Here is a 20,550-nt window from a genome sequence, read left to right as displayed (position 1 = left end):
GCAGGGCCCCCACCTTCGAAAATCCCTGGCAGGGCTGAGGCTGGAGGGGAATTATGCAATAATTCAATTACGGAGACGCTGATGGTCTAGTCTAGTCTGATTAGCACACAGGGAAAGCAGGGCATTCACTAAACCCGCATCTCTGATGACCCAAACTACCATCTTTAACCATGGACTTGTGTGGAGACCAAAGGAACATGTGTAAAACACACTAGACAAAATCCTGGTGGTTTGAAGACATTAATAGCATAGTTTCCAAACTGTTCTTACAGAAACAACAGGGATATGAAGTGACTTTTTAAAGTTATTCTAAAAATTGTCATAATTAATTAAATGAAAACTAGATCAGCAGCTCTCAGAGTGTGGCCTGAGGGCCCCTGGGGACCCCCAAGACCCTCTGAGGGGGTCCACAGGGTTAAAAACTATTTTCCTAATAATCTTAAGACATTAGTTGCCCTTTTCATGCTCATCCCCTCATGAGTGTAGAGTGCAGTTTTCTAGAGGTCACCAGACATGTAATGATGTCATTGCTCTCTGACAGCTAATACGTGTTTGTGTATTCTTGTGCTTTAAAAATTTACCCGTTTTAATTTCTAATATTGTAAATATTGATAGATACAACTCACCCAAATGTAAGTTCTTTAGGGTCTTCAGTTTAAGAATGTAAAGGGGCCTGAGCCCAAAAAATTTGAATTAGATTATAAATTCTGTAAGTGTAGGGATTGTGTCTACTTTATTACTGTATCCACGGCTCCCAGCACATTGCCTCGCAAATGGTCCACACTTGGTAAATATTTGCTAAATAAATGAATGACTGCCAAAGTATATATGTAAATATTTTTAGATATAGACTGCAAAAACCAAAAGTAGCCTTATTTTCCTCAGTTGCTTTTGACTAGTTACCAGTTTTGATGAAAAATGGTCCCCTCATTTAGTATACCATGTATATATAGTATATACATATCTTGAAGATACAGGCCATAAATGCCTAGTCACTTGGCCAACATCCTATGTTTTCATTAATGCTCTTACAATCCCACCTGCTGATTCTTCCCCAGGAAACAAGCAAATGTCTGGCAGAACAGATGGCCCCTTTGCTGTGGCCTGACAGAATGAAATCTTGCACTTTATTAAGCAAGAAAGCAAAAACGGTTCTCACAAACAACAACCTTCCCCTCCCCCCATCTTTCCTTTAATGTAAACTTGAAGAATAATAGTAATCACTAGTAGTAATATCCTCAACTAGAATTATCATCTCTCTTATATGTCAACCTTACTAGATGAAATTAAAAATAAATAGAGTGGGAACAGAAGCATCTCATTTTTGTAAAGTATATCTGTTAGTATGTGTGCACAAATAAAAACATGGAATAATTAACAATATATTAACAGTAGTTATCTTTGTTTTATTAATTTTTGTTGCATCTGACTTTTTATAATGGCATGTATTTCCTATCGGAAAAATAAACAAAAATAAAGAATAAAATACAAAGGTTAAAAAAAAAAAAAGGAAATGCCATCTGGAGGAGTGAAGATGTGGGCTGCCATAACCACCATCCAAACCAGTCACAGGCTTGATGGTTAGCTTTTTATTTTTTAGTTTTTTTAATGTTTACTTATTTTTGAGACCGAGGGTGAGTAAGAGAGAGACAGAGTATGAGCAGGGGAGGGATGAGAGAGAGGGAGACAGAGAATCTGAAGCAGGCTCCAGGCTCTGAGCTGTCAGCACAGAGCCTAACGTGGGGCTTGAACCCACGAACTGTGAGATCATGACCTGAGCTGAAGTCAGAGGCTTAACTGACTGAGCCACCCAGATGCCCCTTCATAGTCTGCTTTTCAACTTGGGTGCCAGGCCTAAGGAGTCTGATTCAGCAGGGCTGGTAGCATCTGTATTTTTTAACTTTATTTATTTAAATGTTTATTTATCTATCTTCAGAGAGAAAGACAGCACATGTGCAGGCAAATGAACAGTGGAGGGGCAGAGAGAGAGGGAGAGAGAGAATCCCAAGCAGGTTCCTCGCTGTCAGCACAGAGCCCACACAGGGTTCGATCTCAGTTACTTGTGAGATGATGACCTGAGCCAAAATCAAGTCAGACGCTTAACTAACTGAGCCACCCACATGCCCTGCATCTGTATTTTTTAAACTCCATAAGTGATTTTGATGTCATTCCTACAGTCTAGGGACCACAATGACAACTACTGGTTTACTCCATTGTCTTAGCCATTAATAATGAATGCATTCGTGGTCACCATGAATTAGTAAGATGTTGAAAGAAACATAGTATGATTTTGATATCACAAGATCATGTTTCTAAAAGCCAAGGAGGGGTTGGATAATTTTGCTTAAGAGTTAAAGAATCTTGTGAGGATACTACTGCCTCTGTTTAAGGATCTATAATTTCTGCTCATGCTGAGCCAATCACATTACTCTGTCACAAATCTGGAAGGGAGAAACCAAGAGATAAACCATGTCCATGGGAGGCCAGCAGCTGGAGTGTCACATGGGGTTGGGGCTGAGGGAGCACTGGATGAGTAAACAGCCGGGCCCAACAAGTAAACAGAGGAAACTATTCGGTAGGGCAACCAGAGGAACAGTGGGGGGACACAGAGTGTGCCTGGGTCCTGCTAACTTTCCAGTTTCTACTGTACTCTTAGGAGGCCTTACTGTCCTGTGGTTCTCACCCTTAGACTTCCAGGAGCTTCCTCTTCCAGCTTTACAAAAAAAAAAAAAAAAAAAAAAAATACCGTTCTGCAGCCAGCTTGAGTTGGCCTTAGCTTCTTGCTCCTTTTATTGCTAAGAAGTGGAGGAGAATGTGGTATGTGAGGATAGAACTTATTATCCAAACCAAGGATCTTTTATTTTTTTTTAATGTTTATTTATTTTTGAGAGAAAGAGACAGACAGAGAGAGACACAGAAAGAGAACATTAGTGGAGGAGGGGCATAAAGGGAGAGAGAGAATCCCAAGCTGACTCCACACTGCCAGTGCAGAGCCTGATGTGGGGCTCGAACTCACAAACCATGAGATCATAACCTGAGTCAAAATCAAAAGTTGGACACTTAACTGACTGAGCCACCCAGGTATCCCAAACCAAGGATCTTTTAAACTGTAATTTTTTAAAATGTTTACTTTTGAGAGACAGAATGTGAGCAGAGGAGGGGCAGAGAGAGAGGAAGACAGAGAATCTGAAGCAGGCTCCAGGCTCCACACTGTCAGCACAGAGCCAGATGCGGGGCTCGAACCCACGAACCCTGAGATTATGACCTGAGCCAAAGTCAGACGCTTAACTGACTGAGCCACCCAGGTGCTCCAAACCAAGGATCTTTTAAAAGAAAAGAGGGTGCCAGTAATTATGGCAGGACAACAGGTGTAGATAAATCAGGACTGTTGCAGGCAACAGAGTATATGCTCATCCTTGGGGTGGGAAAAGTGATTTAGGAGACCCAGCTTGCATGCCTAACCCTACCCCTTCCCCTCCATCCAGCCTCTGATAAGTCAGTTATTTACATTTCTAGTGGCACATAAATATAAAGGCAGTTTGATACCCACCATCATATTTAAAAACTGACATAGGCTTGGGGCCGCCCAAGTGGCTCAGTCAGTTGAGCGTCTGACTCTTGATATTGGCTCAGGTCGTGATCTCCTGGTTCGTCAGTTCGAGCCATCATCGGGCTCTGCATTGGACGTGAGAAGCCTGCTTGGGGTTCTCTCTCTCCCCCTTTCTCTGCCCCTCCCCTGCTCACGCTCTCTCTCTCTCCCTCTCTTTTTCTCTGTCCTTCTCTCTCTGTCCCTTCCCTGCTTTCTCTCGCGCACTCACTTGCTCTCCCCCTCTCGCTAAATAAATTTTTTAAAAAACTGGCACAGGCTCAGGTTCCTTGACTGTAAAATAACAGATTAAGTGGTGCTTAAGGTTTTTTCTTATTCTAAGGTCCTAAGTCGTCATAACCCTGAAAACAGGCAATTCAGGAGATGCAAGAAAGATCCTTTTAAGATTGGATACAGTTGATTGTCTTTACATACACATACGTGAAGATGTTTAATTCAACTGTAAAAAAGAAGACCCCCACACATTCACCTTTAATGTGATTTGGTTAATTTAGCGGTGATCGTAACTCATTTTTTGAGGCATCAGCAGAACGGCTCCCAAGTTACATGGCTCCTAAAAGAGGCTAGCTGATGTCGCTTGCCCAGAGCCTCAGGTCCCAGCCAAGGATAAGTATATTTGTCCTGTTCATCTCATCCCTGACACCGAATGCTTTCACCCTTCCTTGGCCTGGGCACAGGAAGGAAAACCTGTGAGCTGTCTCTTTTCTTCTCACTGGTTCCCTTGCCAGCCCATTTCTTCTTCACCAGCCCTGACTCTGGCTGGCATTGCAGCCCCATTTCTGGGAGGCGTTCAAACTGTCCATGCGTCCAAGGGCAAGCTTAATATTCTGAGCTGCAATGTTGCTCTTAAACAAAGCTCACACGCCTGAGGCACAGAATCTCAGAAGTCTGGAGCTAGAAGGAACCTTCTCTCGACATAAGCTTCAGTTCACAGATGAGAAAACGATAGTTGAAAACAGTCACAAATGTTACCCTCTGGGCCCTCCGCAAGGTGCTTTTTTCCAGCAATCCTTTTACTTCACTCCTGGCGACAACTCTAAGGCAGGTGTTATTTCAAAATGAGAAACCCAAGGTTTTTTGAGGGGTTCAATATTCGCTACTGGGCTTGCTCAACTTCACCCAAGTATTTCATAATGACAGAAACAAAGAATGTTAACCAAGTTCTGCTGATTCCTAGAACACTGCTCTTTCAACTACAATGATCAAATGTGAGGCGACAGGCATTTGTTGTGTCCCTACCGGTGTGTGCTGAGTGCCAGGACAATTAGGGGGGACATCAAAGGAGACAGAATGTAAAAATCTGCCCTCCCGGGTTCCAAGGAGGAAAAAGAGGTTAAATGGTTTCTGCAAAGCTCTGTCTTCAGGAAGTCAAAACGCTTGAGAGAGAAGGACTGGTTAGTGCTCAGAATATCCTCTAAGAAGTGGGTGTGAGCAGACAACGAGGGAGACATTACTGTGCCTGTTTTGCAATTGAGAAAACTGAAGCAGAAAGAATTACAGGGCTTGCTCAATACAAGGCGGCAACCAGCGAGGCCAAGAATGGAGCCAGGGGCACCTGGGTGGTTCAGTCGGTTGAGCATCCAACTCTTGATTTTGGCCCAGGTCATGAATTCAGGTGTCATGGGATTGAGTCCTGCATCAGGCTCCACGAGCATGGAGCCTGGTTAGGATTCTCTCTCTCTTTCCCTTTGCTCCTCTCCCCCGGATCATTCTCTCTCTCTCTCTCACTCTCTCTCAAAAACAAAAACAAAAACAAAAACAAAAACAAAAACAAAAACTAAACAAAGAATGGAATCAAATTGTCTTGCTTCCTTCCACTCCATTCACCGGCCAAAATTTAAATCTCCCTTTAATCTTAAAATCTCCCTGCAAATTACTCTAATAGGGATTATGTTACTTTGCTTCTCACAATTAGCCAAACCTATTCATTTGAATTTCTCCCCTTTCCCCTCTTCTTTTTTGATATAGACCAGTCAGGGCATGGAAAATCTTCAGAAGAAAAAAAACAAAAAAACAAAACGAAAAAAACGAAAAAAACCAAACTGGGAGTATCAGACTAGATTACATTATATTAAAGTCAAGTTAACTATATTAAGGTCAAGAATCATTCCATAATGATACTAATGGAAAGAATGACAGCAGCCATAACTGATCACCTATCCTCTGCCTGATACTGTCCCGGGTGCTTTACACAGATTACCTCCCTCAGTCTCACAACAGCACACACAGAGGCAGGGTTTGTGGGAAGCCTATACAGTGTGAGGAGACCCTTCCTAAGAAAAAAGAAAATTTTGGATACAGAATTAGGTGGAGGCTGTTGGAAGGGCCTGTGCACGGGAGCGCCTCAAGCATAAGCTTTGTGTGCTTCATGGTAAATGCACCACTGTGCCTAAGATAGCTAACATCCTTACTTTCCCAAGAAATGAAATTGAGGCTCATGGTACTTCAGTAACTTGCCCAGAATCAAAAAGCTTGCAAATGGTTAAGGTCAGGATTTGAATACAGGATGTCTGACTTCAAATCTCATATATTTTTCCTTTGCTCATGTGGGTTCTAACAAAAATAAAACTGACTTACAAAGCACTAAAGATATGCCATGAAAATTACCCATTTTCCCTAATAATTCCTACAACCTCTCTATTTTTGTGAGTTGTTTTTATCCTCATTTATAGATGGGGAAACCCAGAATCAGGAAACCCAGCCCAGGGTCATGCAGCTACAGCATGGTGGACCAGGACTGATGTCTAGGGGTGTAGACCGCAGAGTCCTTACTCTGTCCCACTATCCCAGGCCACCACACTGCAGGTGACTGGGGAGAACAGAATGGTAATGATGGTCATGCATGCCCTCTGGCCGACTTGGCAACATTCCTGTCCACTGGAACTAGCCCTGTCATTTAATTGTATATGCCACCTTGCACGGTGTTCTTTAACGGGGTTGGGCAATTCTGAAAATCCACTTCCCCTGTACTATGATTTATTAGTCTGATCAGAGTCCATTCCTCACAGAGAAAACCAGATAAAAAAGCCAATCACCAAGTATCAGTGCAAACTCAAGGCCCAGGCAAGCTGCCATAGAGCCACCTCCCTACCTGTCCATGAAATGGAGACCCACAAAGCATTTGAGGGCTGGTAACATCTGAGGCACCAGGGAGACAGCTCCTCTCATAGGGCTCTTCTGAAACAGCCTTTTTTTTTTTTTTTTTAATTTTTTTTTCAACGTTTTTATTTATTTTTGGGACAGAGAGAGACAGAGCATGAACGGGGGAGGGGCAGAGAGAGAGGGAGACACAGAATCGGAAACAGGCTCCAGGCTCCGAGCCATCAGCCCAGAGCCTGACGCGGGGCTCGAACTCACGGAGCGCGAGATCGTGACCTGGCTGAAGTCGGATGCTTAACCGACTGCGCCACCCAGGCGCCCCTGAAACAGCCTTTTAAAGCCACACAAGAAGATTCACATAGGGACTGTAATTGCATTGCTTAACTCTGGTCATCCAGGGAAGGGTTTATATCTCTAAACAATCTTGCCATGGATTTACAGGTGGCCAAGAGCAGAAAAGATGCCGTTTAGTTTTCTTCCTTCATGGGTACTCAGGGAAAACAGTGGTCTTTGAGAAGCTCAGACCGTGGGTTTCATCTTCCCTTAATAATGTGAACTTAGGGGTGCCTGAGTGGCTCATTGATTAAGTGTCTGACTCTTAATTTCGGCTCAGGTCATGATCTCATGGTTCATGGGATCAAGCCCCATGTGGTGCTCTGCACTGAGAGCATAGACCCTACTTGAGATTCTCTCTCTTCCTCTCTCTCTGCCCCTCCCTCTCTCTCTCTCATTCTGAAAATAAATAAGTAAACTTTAATAAAAAATGTGAACTTAATGTTTCCTTAACATAAACTTTAAAATTAAATTATGCTTTACCATGACTTTTTTTTTTTAATTTACCTTTAACTGCCAGATTTCAAGTAACTGATGGCTTTTCATGACCTCTATTAAAGGAACATGTCTGGGGGCACCTGGGTGGCTCGGTCGGTTAAGCAGCCGACTTCGGCTCAGGTCATGATCTCATGGTCCGTGAGTTCGAGGCCCGCATCGGGCTCTGTGCTGACAGCTCAGAGCCTGGAGCCTGTTTCAGATTGTGTGTCTCCCTCTCTCTCTCTGCCCCTCCCCTGTTCACGCTCTGTCTCTCTCTGTCTCAAAAATAAATAAATATTAAAAAAAATTTTTTTTTTAAATAAAGGAACATGTCTGTTGCCACCTGGATGACACAACTTGACTGGGAGTTCAGTGATCAAACTGTTTTTTTTTTTTTTTTAATCCATCCAGCAGCAAGTGAAAACCAGTGGCAGAAATTAAACTTGTGGTTATCGGTGCTAACAAGAAAGGCTGCTCCAATTTTTTTTTTTTTTTTTTTTTAAGGAAAAAGTGATCCCAGTAACTCTCTCTTGTTCCTCTTTCCACACAGATTGGTGGATGTGTGTGAAAGGGCAGAAGGAATGAGCACTGGTAAAGTCAAATGACCCACACGTCTTCTGAAATGATCAACTCTCCAGGCCACTCATCTAGGCTAAAAGACAGGTTCAGATTCTTTCGAGAACCTCAATGCATCCTTGCCTGAAGTTTATGGTAATTTAAGAAGAACAAGAATCCAAAGTGAGACAAAGCAACACAGAGGATGGGTACAAGATACCACATGCTTAGTTGGAAGGTACCCTGCGGAGACTCTGATGGACTGAAATGTTACCCAGTCCAGAGGCCTGCCCTCTCTGCCGACTGCCCTGCCCAGTCCAGGAAGGCAAGAACACAATAGACCGCACGCGGCTTCTCATTCACAGCCCTACACCACTTCAAAGGCCACAGCAAGCAGCCAAGAAACCTGCCTGGGCTGTGGTGTTTTTCATTTAGTTTTGTTTTTTCATGAAGTGGGTGGGAAATATGTTTGGGCCAAGCTGAGACTGGGGCGTAGAGAGGGCGTGGAGGGGTATGCAAATGATAGAATGTAAGTGAAAGCTTAAAAAAAAAAGTCTAGACCCATAATTTTATCCTATTATTCCTCCCCATCCTTCTTGAACCCTTACCTACCAACCTCGAGAAGACAAATACGAAAGGAGGGCTCTCGTCGGGAGGGTCTGCCGGGGTGCAGATGTTCTTTGCAGGAGGTACAGCAGTCGGAGGGTGGGCTGGAAGTGTCCCCCGCCCAACACGGGAGCGCGCGCGCGAACGCGCGAACACACACACACACACACACACACACACACACACACACACACACCTCGCCAGCCTCACCTTCTCGATGGTCTGGTCCACGGCCTTCTGGAAAACCCGAGCCACCAGCAGTGTGACGCTGGTCACCAGCAGGAGCAGGGACAGCGTCCCGACCGTGTAGAAGCAGCACCTGCCCATTTTGCACGCCGCTCCCGGGCCGGGCCTCGCGGGACGGCGACTCCACAGGAAGGAGGGAGGGGCCGCGGCTGCAGCGGCCTGAACACCCGCGACCCCGAGGTGCCCGCGGTCCCGGCTCTGCGCGCGGCTCCCGGCTCCGCGGCTGGGCTCCGGCTCCCGCGCGCCTGCCTGGCGGCCCGGGGAGGGGACGACCCGCGTCGGTTTCGGTTTCCCTCGCTCGGGCAGTCGGGCGCTGGCCCCGCTTAGTCAGGAGCGAGAGAGGGAGCGCGCAGGGCGGTGACGCTCGCCGGCCCGGTTCGCCGCAGCCCCGGGAGGCGACGGCCAGCAGCTGCGCGGGGAAACGGGCGGGGCGGAGGCTGAGCCCGCAGTCATGTGCCCCGCGGCGGCCGCCGCGATTCGGCCCGAGCGAGCCGCGCGCGTCCCGGGCGGCCCCCCGGCGCTGCGGCTCACGGACCGCGGCCGAGCCCAGATGCGCCCCCGCCTCCGCGACGCAGGCCCGCCCGGGTCACTCCGGAAATTCGCCTGGACTCCCACGGCCATTCACACAGCCGCTTCGCACGAGTCAACTGCGGACCTACCAAGTGCCAAGCACTGGGGATGCGGGGTGGATACCACATTGCCCCTGCTCTAGACAGGCTCACCAGTTAGCAGGACACTGTTACAGCAGTTCATGCACAATGTTACAAGTGCTCTTCCGAGGTGCGTGCTGAGATCTGTGCCCGCAAGCGTGTTCTGCCCCCCGGGAGGGGGGGGCACCTAGGACCTCACAATTGAAATGGATCTTGGGGAATGTGGAAGGGGTGTGTGCAAGGGTGTGAGAGGTATTTCAAGGAGAGGAAAAAAGTGTGCTAAGACATTGGGGGCGAAAGAGCAAGATTGAAGGAAGAAAGAAAAATTCCTTTTGAGTCTAGGTTCAGGTGTGCAGAGTGCAGGGTGGGAGGTGTTGAGGTCCCTTAGGGTCAGACTCTGAAAGGCTCTTTGTGTCCCCTAGAAGAGTTGGGACTTTATCCCTCAGCTGTGAGACGCTACAGTAAGAAGCCTCAAGCAAGTGGCCGTGACACTGTTCCTATTTGCTTTGCTCACCATTATGTCCCAGGCACACAGGCTAAAGCCTGCACACAGCAGGGACTCAATATTAGTTGAATGAATGTCAACTATATGCCAGCCTTTGGTTAGGTGCTTACAGACACCCATTATTTAAACTCACAGCAACCTTGTGACCAGGTGGCTGTTTGTCTCATTCCCCGACACACCCCCGCGGCCCCCACCCCCCCCCCCCCCCGCCGCCAAAGCAGGGCTACACATTGCCACTCTGCAAGAAACTGAGAAGGGAACATAGCCAGAGAGCTGGACCCAGGATACAGGTGTGACCTATGTAGAGAGGCAAGGAAGGAAGGTTGAGTGGAAGGAAGCTTCTTATACTACAGTGCAGCTCTAACAGAGTTCCGCAAGGCTGTAGGGGGTCCTCAAGCTAAACTGGCCTGTCCCAGGAGTCCAGCATCTCCCAGGAATAGACCTCTTGCATTCAGTCATGGGATAGGAGCAGCCCCAGGAAAATGGCCTCTGCACCATGCTGGGGATGAATATCAGAGGAAGGATGTCAATTCTCAGCCTCTGGGACAGATCTGTGGGTCAGTTATGTTCTGCACAAGAACTGACAAGTACGTTTTCTTGGTCCCTATTGTATTATTATTCCCATCTGATACACAAGGACACCATGGCTCTGAAAGGTAAGTAACCTAACAAGCTCAACCGGTTGCTGAATGGTGGAGCCTGTCTAGACAAGAATGCTCACCTGGTAGCCTCCAAAGCTCCTGCCTTTTCTACCCTGTGCATTGCTGCCTCCCAGCTGCCATCATTGAGAATCTGCAGACAGGGAGTTCACTGGGGAGACTTTGTTAAGGACTTGGTGAGATGATTAAAAATGATGGCAAATTCTTTGACATTCCAGCTATGAGGTGGGGTCTTCACCTTTTACCTTTGAATTTGGGCCGAATTTAGTGATTTGTTAAACCAATGGAATATGGTAGAAATCACATATCCTGGAACTTCTGAAACCAGATGAAAAAGGCCTGGTAATTTCTTTCTGCCTGGGCATCTGGAAATTTTGGAGCCCTGAGCCACCATCAGGTCTAGCTATCCTGAGAACTCCATGCTGGAGAGAACACAGGAGAGACCGCAGGGAGATGGCCTGAGCCTGCAGGAAGAGAGATGCCCAGCAAGCCCCCTGTGGTACCCAGCCATTTGAGTCATGGGTCCTAGACATATGGAGCACAGTGGCCCCTGCCTTACCCTGCCTGAAATGCAAAATAAAGGATTGTTGCTGTTTTAATCCACTAAGGTTTAGCCTCATGTGTTACTCAGGTTTAGATAACTGGAACAGACCTAAACCTGGGGCATTGACAGTGACAATGGTGCCCAATCCCAGCTCTACCCAGCTGCAGCTACCAAAGACCTTTGAGCAGCAGCCCCCAAGAACCAGGCCTGGGGGTGGGGTGGGGTCTGGAATGAGAAACTCTTTCAAGCCTTGGTGCCTGGTGGTCCCCAGTCTTCATGTGCCCACAATCAGCAGCATTTGCCTACCCCCAGACCTGCCGTGGGAATGCTCTGTCATGTCCCCCCTCTGCTCCAGATCCCAGATATCTACCTTAGCTCTCCCTGTGCCCTAGTTTGCTTCGGGGACCATGCTAGCCCACTCACCCTTGCTCGTCCCCTTCCTAGGCAATGGTTGGGGTCCTCGGCAGATGGTGGGTGTCCTCTCCCTCATTAACTAGAAAAAAGATCTGGTAAACTTCCTTCCTATTTGGCTCCCAGCACTTCACGCTCAAATTGAACCCTTCCTCCCCTGTATCCCACTAATACTGGATTTTCTGTTTGCTAGCTCTATTCTTGAGAGCAAACTCTAACACCCACCGCAGCCCTGGGCCACCAATCCCAGTGCACTCTTCCTTCTCATTGTTCATTGAGGTTCCTTTTTGCCTCTTGTCTGGGCCACTAGAGGAGTAACAGACTACGCGGACGGAGAGATGGGCCCAGATTTGATAAATACATCTCGGTGTGGCGAGAGTCTCTGAACAAGGGTTTTCAACTCTGATACCCTCAGTCTGAGGCTCTCTCGCTCAGGCAACATGACTCCATTGTTTCAACTATGTCAGGCGGTTCGTAAGCTGCTTCCCCTTTAAAACTCTGGTCCAAACTGGACAAAAACCTCTTTCTTGGTTCCTCTTAGTACAGCTGACCAGACTAGCATTTAAAAAATGTACTAAACACTAACAGAGAACAAAAAGGACCTAATTACAGAAAATATAAACAGCTTTAAAAAAAACCCAAAAAACGCATGTTCCCCAAATAGCAGTCTGTGATCCCACAGCAATTTCTGTCATATCATAAAGAGCTGACACAGCTTCGTAGCGCCTGGCCTGGCTGTCTTTCTGTTCAGGTCTGTCTTTTTCTCCACCCCATGGCAGCTACAGATAGAGACTATGCCCAAAGCCCCCAAATTCTCATACAAGCTTCCCAAAGCCCCTTGGAACATCCTCCTTATTTCTGATCTATAGGATGTGTCACCTCCACTGCTAATTGGCATTAATAAAAATTTCCTCGTGCTATAGAATCATTTCACTCCACAGGTGAGACTCACCTCTACATATAGGGAGTGGTGACTCCAAGGCAGATACACAGACTAATAGCCCCTAATAATCACTCTCTAGAGGGTCAGGTGGTGTGGGAAGAGATTCCTGCTGCCACTGGTTAGATGAGGAGGCTGGCGCCCTGGAAGGGAGACAATCAGGAATGTTCCCAGTGACCTCTCTATTCCTAAAATCAGAAAAACAGGAACTTGAGAAGAACGAGTGCCCTTGTGAATGACTATTTCATAGTCATTCACGACTCGGGAAGAGAAAAAACTTCACAAACTCTTAAGAAAGTTTCTAGGACAACAGACTCTGAGACAGGAGAAGCAAGAAGGGCTCTTCGGGCCCCACATTAAATTTAGAATATGGATATATGCAAGGGAGGTTAATCGTATCATCATTGCGGACTTTTGCGTGAAAAGTGTTAACGTGTTCAATGTCAACATTTAAAGTGCACCACGGTTTTAACAGGTGTGGTAGACCATCTCCAAACCTGACAGTCAACAACTCTTCCTTTCTCTGTAGGCTCCTACTGCTCCTGGAATCAAAGGTGGCGTTTCTTCTTCACCCCTTAAGTCCAGGCTGGTCTTGTGACCTGCCTCACCCAGGAGAATGGAATGGAATGGACAGTGTGCCAATTCCCGGTCTAGGCCCTCAGGGGCCTGGCAGCTCTTTCCTTCACCTTGCAATCCAACTCCCATGGTGGAAGCTCAGACTAGACCACTGGGTGATGAGAGGCCACCCAGAGCGAGACTCTGGAGAGTGAGAGGCCATCAGGGATGTCCCAGCCTATCTAAGCCCCCAGATGAATACAGGCATATGCCACGTGGAACAGGGACGACGAGCCATCCCTGCAGACTCTACACAGCAAATGAATGGCTGTGTAGTTTATGAGGCTGTGATAGATAACCGAAACACCCTTTTTGTTATTTATTAATTTTTTTAGTATTCCAGGAGCCTAAAACAGAATGGAAGTGCCCTAGGTGTTCCTTACTTTGTGATAGGCTTGGCTCCAAGAGGTTTCTAAAGTTCCTGGCTGTCTTACTATTATTTGAAGGTGATCTATAAAATGTACCATCACACCCTCATGATTTGACATTTGTTCTTTCTTTTTTTTTTTTAAGTTTATTTTTGAGAGAGAGAGAGAGAGAGAGAACAAATGGGAGAGGGGTAGAGAGAGACAGAGGGAGAGAGAGAATCCCAAGCAGGCTCTATGCTGTCAGTGCAGAGTCCAACGCGGGGCTTGAACCCATGAACCATGAGATCATGACCTGAGCCAAAATCAAGAGTGGGACACTTAACTGACTGAGCCACCCAGCTGCCCCGATATTTGTTATTTCTAAACATTTGTGGAGTGCCCTTAACCTGAGCAATGCAGGATTCATAGGAAAAAATTTCTCTTTCCATCCTTCTGATCTCACCAGTCACCCCAAACTTCTACCATTTACAGAATTTCCTTATGACACAAGTTACAGTCCCCTGGACTAGAGCTTTCTTATCATTTATATATCCCACTCCGAGAGTGCCAGAGCAGAAGGGGTCTGTGAAGCTGTCCATGGCCCTGTCTGCTGCCTCTTCAGCCAGGAAACCCTGTGGCTTCCCCGTCACCATCTTTGCACCCTAAGTTAAAGGAGTCTTTTCTAGTTTGTGTGGGTTTTATCCTGCTGAGGGTCATGCAGAAGGAAGAATCCTCCTCTTCAAATTATGTTTCTTTTCTTGTTCCTCTAAGGATGCAGAGTTTTTGAAATGTAACAACTGGGAAGGCACAGCCTATTTGCTTTGTTCTCTTCCCCCGCCACCCCCCCCCCCCCCCCCCCCTACGCCCCCCCCCATAGTCTCTTCTGACAATGGGGGGGGGGGGGTGTGTGGGGGGGGGGAGCATGGGGTGGGGGCAGAGGAGCACGGAGGAGGAATGAAATAGTGGGCAGAAAATGGTTATTATGTCCATGGTATTATGCACTGCTTGTATGTGTGCAGGCAATGTAGTAGATGCTGGGCCTGCCTTACTTCATTTAACAGGGCATTTAACAGAGCCCTGTAGATACTGGATCTCAATTTTAAAAATGAGGAAACTGGAGTGCCTGGGTGGCTCAGTCAGTTAAGCATCTGACTCTGGTTTTGGCTCAGTCACGATCTTGTGGCTTTGTGGGTTTGAGCCCCACATCAGGCCCTTTGCTGAAGGTGTAGAGCCCGCTTGGGATTCTCTCTCTCTCCCTCTCTCTCTGCCCCTCCTCTACTGGTGCTGTCTCTGCCTCTCAAAATAAATAAACTTTAAAAAAAATTTTAGATAAAATTAAAAAATAAAAATGAGGAAACTGAAGCACAGAGAGGTTGACAAATTAGTTCAAAGTCACATGGCCAGTAAGAAGAAAAGCTAGTACTGAAACCCAAGTCCCTCACACAGGTAAGCTGGGCTCTTGGCCACTTAACTCCTGATTGGGACTTCCAGCCTCAGGTTTTCTGGGAGCAAAAGGAAGGCAGTGAAAATTGGTTTTAAAAAAGGGGGTGGGGCACCTGAGTGGCTCAGTCAGTGAAGCGTCTGACTCTTGATTTCAGCTCAGGTCGTGACCTCACGGTACATGAGATTGAGCCCTGCCTCTTGGGATTCTCTCTCTCTCAAAATAAACAGATAAGCATTTAAAAAAGGAAGGAAGGAAGGAAGGAAGGAAGAAAAGAAAGAAAAAGAAAGGAGAGAAAGAAAGAGAGAAAGGAAGGAAGGAAGGAAGGAAGGAAGGAAGGAAGGAAGGAAGGAAGAAAGAGGTGCCTGGGTGGTTCAGTCAGTTAATCATCCAACTTCTGCTCAGGCCATGAACTTGTGTTTTGTGAGTTTGAGCTCCGCATCGGACTCTGTGCTGACAGCTCAGTCTGGAGCCTGTTTCAGATTCTGTGTCTCCCTCTCTCTCTGCCCCTCCCCTGCTTACACTCTGTCTCTCCCTCTCAAAAATAAATAAGCATTAAAAAAAATTAAAAAAAAAAAAAAAGCTGTGACAATACCATCATTCTCAGTGACATGGGCAACCAGGAGGGGCAGTGAGGTTGGCATTGTCTGTTTGAGAGAGCATATTTCTGCCTGCCTGAACTTGATGTTGGACTAGGATGGCAAGCCAGGAATGAGCTGCAGGTTCCCCTCAGCCTCAAGGTAGCTAAAATATAATTTCCAGTGTATGCCCTGATGTGAAAAGTATTATCTCTTGTCATTTGAGGTAGTTTTATGGTACTTTCTAGAAGCAAACGAGGTTTGAGCTGTGTTTAGACAGTTGCTCAACTCAGTGTGGCATATTATAAAATATCAGGGCTATCTGTTGCTGCACATCATGAAATCAAGGCTAAATAAACAACCCAAGAGTTTACAGTTATTATTTTATGATTTACTGCATGGGTAGAAGTTGTTTTAAATGAAAAATTCAAGTTTATTCAGTATCTATCTGGGCCAGGGATAAGGTGGGAGGATGGGAGGCTGGGGGGATGCGGGGGGTGGGCAATGGGGCATGAAGAGGGTCCTGCCAAGGACTGCCCTGAGTGGTAGAAAGGAAGAGTTTGGGACTGTGGAAAGGGCTGGGAGTGGGGGTTAAGATACTAAATTCTGGAAAGGGCAAAAATAAGACCTGTCCCTCACCTCTAGCCTAGAGCCGCATTCCCTGGACCTCTTTGAAATTATTACCCAGAAGCCTCCTGTGTGAATCCCACATCAAAAAAGATTGCTACAGTTAACTTTACAACTATTGGTTTACAAATATTTCCAGTTCCCTGATAAATAGCAAACACTGTCTTTGGAGCCTCAATGAAAAATGTTTTAGAATATTCATGACTAGTGATTGCTTCCTCTATACTGCAAGCTATCTTGAATAGCACTGTTTTCCTGCACTTCTCATTAAGCCGGAGGAGAAAGGATACCAATCATGCTTTTTTAAAAAAGTTAAAACATAGCCTTACCATATATTCCAGAAATTCCACTCAAATTTACATCCAGAAGGATTGGAAAATAGGTACTCAAATAAATATTTGTACATAAATGTTGATAGCAATACTATTCACAATAGCTAAAGGGGAAACAACCTAAATGCCTTGGCCAACGAACAGATAAACAAATGTGTTATACAGACACAGGGGAATATGATTCAGCCACAGGAAGGGACAAGGTACTGATCTATGCGACAACATGGAAGAATCTTGAACACAGTACGCTAGGTGAAAGAAGAGAGACACAAAAGGTCACATAGCATATGATTCGATTTATGTGAGATATCCAGAATAAGTAAATTCACAGAGACAGAAAAAAGATTGGCAGTTGTCAGGGACAGGGGGAGGAGGAAATAAGGAGTGACTGCTTGGTGGGCACAGGGTTTTCTTTTGGGATGATGAAGTTTTGGAACTAGATATCACACTGTTGTACAACAATGAAATTCTGGAACTAGATACTGATGTCACTGAATTGTGCGCTTTAAAATAGTTAGCTTTATGTTACGTGAATTTCACTTCCGTGAAAAAACACATCTCACGTGGGACTTTCATGAGACAATGGGGGAGAATATGGAAGAGATGTATAGATATCATATACCCCCAAGGGTTGTTTTTTTCTTTCTCATATGCCATTTTATTTGAGTGATGATCACTCTTTGAATAAGATCTTTTGCAAATTCAGTGATGGTAAAACAATTCTAGAAAGTGCTAGCTCCTTTCTTCCCCAGGGAGAAGATAAAAGGGATAACCAGTTATAAGTACATTCTCTGTTGTATAAGAAGCAGGACAATCCAAGAATGTGTGTTCACCTGGGGTCAGCAGGGACCCCAGAAGCTCCCTCATTGTCTCAGCAGAGACAGCACCCATGAGACGGCAACTTCCTCTCAGCTTTCCTTACCTCCTCATGGGAGACTATCCCACAGGTCCTCAGGATCGCCAGGTACGGGGCAGCTGGCATTCCTAATCAACTCCAATAAAGAGGCAAAACTCTGGGGAGCCTGGCTGGCTCAGTCAGTACAACATGCGACTCCTGATCCTGGGGGTGTGAGTTTGAACCCCACATCAGGTGCAAAGATTACTTAAAAATACAATCTTAAAAGAATGAGAGAGGGGCACATGGGTGGCTCAGTTGGTTAAGCATCTGACTTCAGCTCAGGTCATGATTTGCGGTGCATGGGTTTGAGCCCCACATCAGGCTCTGTGCTGACAGCTCAGAGCCTGGAGCCTGCTTCAGATTCTGTGTCTCCCTCTCTCTCTGCCCCTCCTCTACTCGCACTCTGTCTCTCTCTCTCAAAAATAAATAAACATTAAAAAAAAATTTTTTTTTTAAAGAGAGAGAAAGGAGAGACAAAATCTTAAATCCAGAAGGCCTGGCACTGTGCCATATGTTTACTCCTTTACAAACTAGGCCACTTTCTCACACTTGTCCTACAAAAAGGGAGATTTATTCTGGTGGTGAGAGGAGTGGGGGTAGAGAAAGAAGGGGTGGTGGGGAGTAGCTTTCTCCTCTAGAACAGAAGCTTCACACTGTCCACCAGCCTTGACCCTGATGTTGTGAGTTCTCTTTTTCACTAATAAAACCTATTCTTTAACCTATGCTGGGTGATATTGTGGAATTAGTTCCAAACTCTTTAACAATAGGTGACAACCCTGAGGGAACTATCTGGCATACTAATATCTGTGTGTGAAACCTAAAAATGAAACTGCACATTTAAGAATGAAGGTCCTTGGCCATTATCAAAAAAACAAAAACAAAAACCAAAAAACAGAAAAATAACAAGTGTTGGTGAGGATGTGGAAAAAAGAGAACACTTGTGCACTATTGGTGGGAATGTAAATTGGTGCAACCACTGTGGAAAACAGTATGGAGGTTCCTCAAAACATAAAAAATAGGGCCGCCTGGATGGCTCCGTCGGTTAAGTGTCCAACTTCGGCTCAGGTCATGATCACGCGTTTCATGAGTTCGAGATCCACGTCGGGCTCTGTGCTGACACCCTGGAGCGCGGAGCCTGCTTCAGATTCTGTGTCTCCCTCTCCCTCTATCCCTCCCCTGCTCATGCTCTCTCTGTCTCAAAAATAAACAAACATTAAAAATTTTTTAATAAAAAAATAAAAATTAGAACTTACTGCATGATTCCAGGATTCCCATTTCTAAGTATGTATTAAAAGGAATGGAAATTAGGGTCTCAAAGAGATACACGCACCCCTGTGTTCACTGCAGCACTATTCACAATAGCCAAGACATGGAAGCAATCTAAATATCCATCAATGTCTGGATGGATAAAGAAAATGTGGCATACTCACGCAATGAATATTATATTACTCAGCCTTAAAAAAGAAAAATAAAATCCTGACATTTGACACAACATGGATGGACATAGAGGGTATTATGCTAAGTGAAATGTGCTAGTCACAGAAGGACAAATAACTACATGATACCACTTATATGAGGAGTCTAAAACTGTCAGACTCACAAGCAAAGAGTAGAATAGTGGTTACCGGGAGCTGTGGGCAGGGGACAACAGGGAGGTATTAGTTAAAGGCTATAAAGGTGCACTTATGCAAGATGAATAAGTACCAGAGATCTACCTGTAGCATAGTCTTTATAGGTAACAATACTGTAATGTATATTTAAAATTTTGCTACAAGGGTAGATCTTATGTTAAGTATTCTTATTTCAGGCACACACACACACACGTAAATAATAATAAAGAGGGTGGAAGGAAACTTCTGGAGAGTATGGATATGTTTATGGCACGTAATGCTATAACATAGGTAATGGTGACTGTGGGTATATACTTATCTTCAAACTCATCAAGTGGTTTCCTCCTGTGGCCTTTCAGCTGGCTTCCCCATTCCCCAGTCCAGACCTGTGTCCTGCTTCATTTTCCTCCCTGCCATACCATTCACTCTCTTCCTCTAACCTCTTGCTACTCAAAGTAGGGTCCCAGAACAGGCAGCCCCAGAACCATCTGGAAGATGGTTAGACATAGAGAAGCTCAGGCCCTGCTCTGGACCAAATGAACCAGAATTTGCATTTGAACGAACCACCTATCATCCATGAGCATATTAAAGTATGAGAAGCACAGCAGGCTAGACCATAGTCCTTCAAGGTTGGGTCATGACTGTGCTTTTTTGTAGTCTCCCTTCAATGGATCTTCAAACTGGTATTTGCCCTCACCACCCCACCCCCAGCCCCACACGTTTGCACTTAAAGAACAGTGTTCCTGGCCTCCTCCACATGCCCAGGGTCTCTCTGGACCACTGATGATGGGCATGTCCTGAAACATTCAGGCTTGATCCTTGGATGACTGGCCCCACCCCCAGGGGTGTATAACTCAGTCATGCCCTGTCTTTCCAGGTTCTGATGATGTTGGGGGGATGTAATTAAAAGTGAAATCTTCTGCCAGCCAAGCTCTCTCCACAAAAGGGTAGAGAAAGAACAGTTTTATTACTGACTAATCATTAAGCCAGAATGCGACGTGCATCACAGACAGTCAACTAAACAGGGGAAAAAATCTCACCCTTTTGTATCCCCAGGCGGATATAATGTATTCCACACATGTCCTCGAGATGAACAACAACTAGTCCGCAAGTCAGAGGACTTGACAGCACCATTTGTCATACACAGTACACCCTAAATTCACTTGGTAATTGAGTGGCCATCTGTGTTAGCAGTTGCCCTCATCCAAAGGAAAAATAAGACTTCTTGTATCTTTAGGACAGGAAGTAGTTTTACAGCCTGGAGCCGGGCATCTGCTCCTACCATCCCACAGAAACTGGGAGAGAGGAATGCTATCTTTCTCGATGATTACTTATCAAAGAGATGGCTCCCAGGCCCTTAAGAAAGACATTCCTGGGTTGTAAAGATGGCAAAAGACTTATTAGCTTTGAAAGAGACATATACGTTTCATATATAATATAACAGATTACAATATATTATAGAGCACTTTC

At 45.7% G+C, this 20,550-nt stretch overlaps 1 protein-coding gene across 1 annotated transcript in view; it reads right to left on the bottom strand.

Annotated features, from left to right (window-relative positions):
- Nucleotides 1-9,368, bottom strand: part of SCARB2 (scavenger receptor class B member 2) — a 76,937-nt gene extending 67,569 nt beyond the window's left edge. The window contains exon 1 of the mRNA XM_040480860.1: nucleotides 8,888-9,368. Coding sequence (XP_040336794.1) covers nucleotides 8,888-9,004 — 117 coding nt within the window. The 5' untranslated portion in view covers nucleotides 9,005-9,368. The remainder of the gene's footprint in view (nucleotides 1-8,887) is intronic.
- Nucleotides 9,369-20,550: the final 11,182 nt, after the last annotated feature.

This window comes from Herpailurus yagouaroundi, unplaced genomic scaffold, assembly GCF_014898765.1.
Source record: "Herpailurus yagouaroundi ecotype Mexico unplaced genomic scaffold, PumYag 28, whole genome shotgun sequence".
Taxonomy (NCBI): Eukaryota; Metazoa; Chordata; class Mammalia; order Carnivora; family Felidae; genus Herpailurus; species Herpailurus yagouaroundi.
This window is presented reverse-complemented; position numbering and strand designations above follow the sequence as displayed.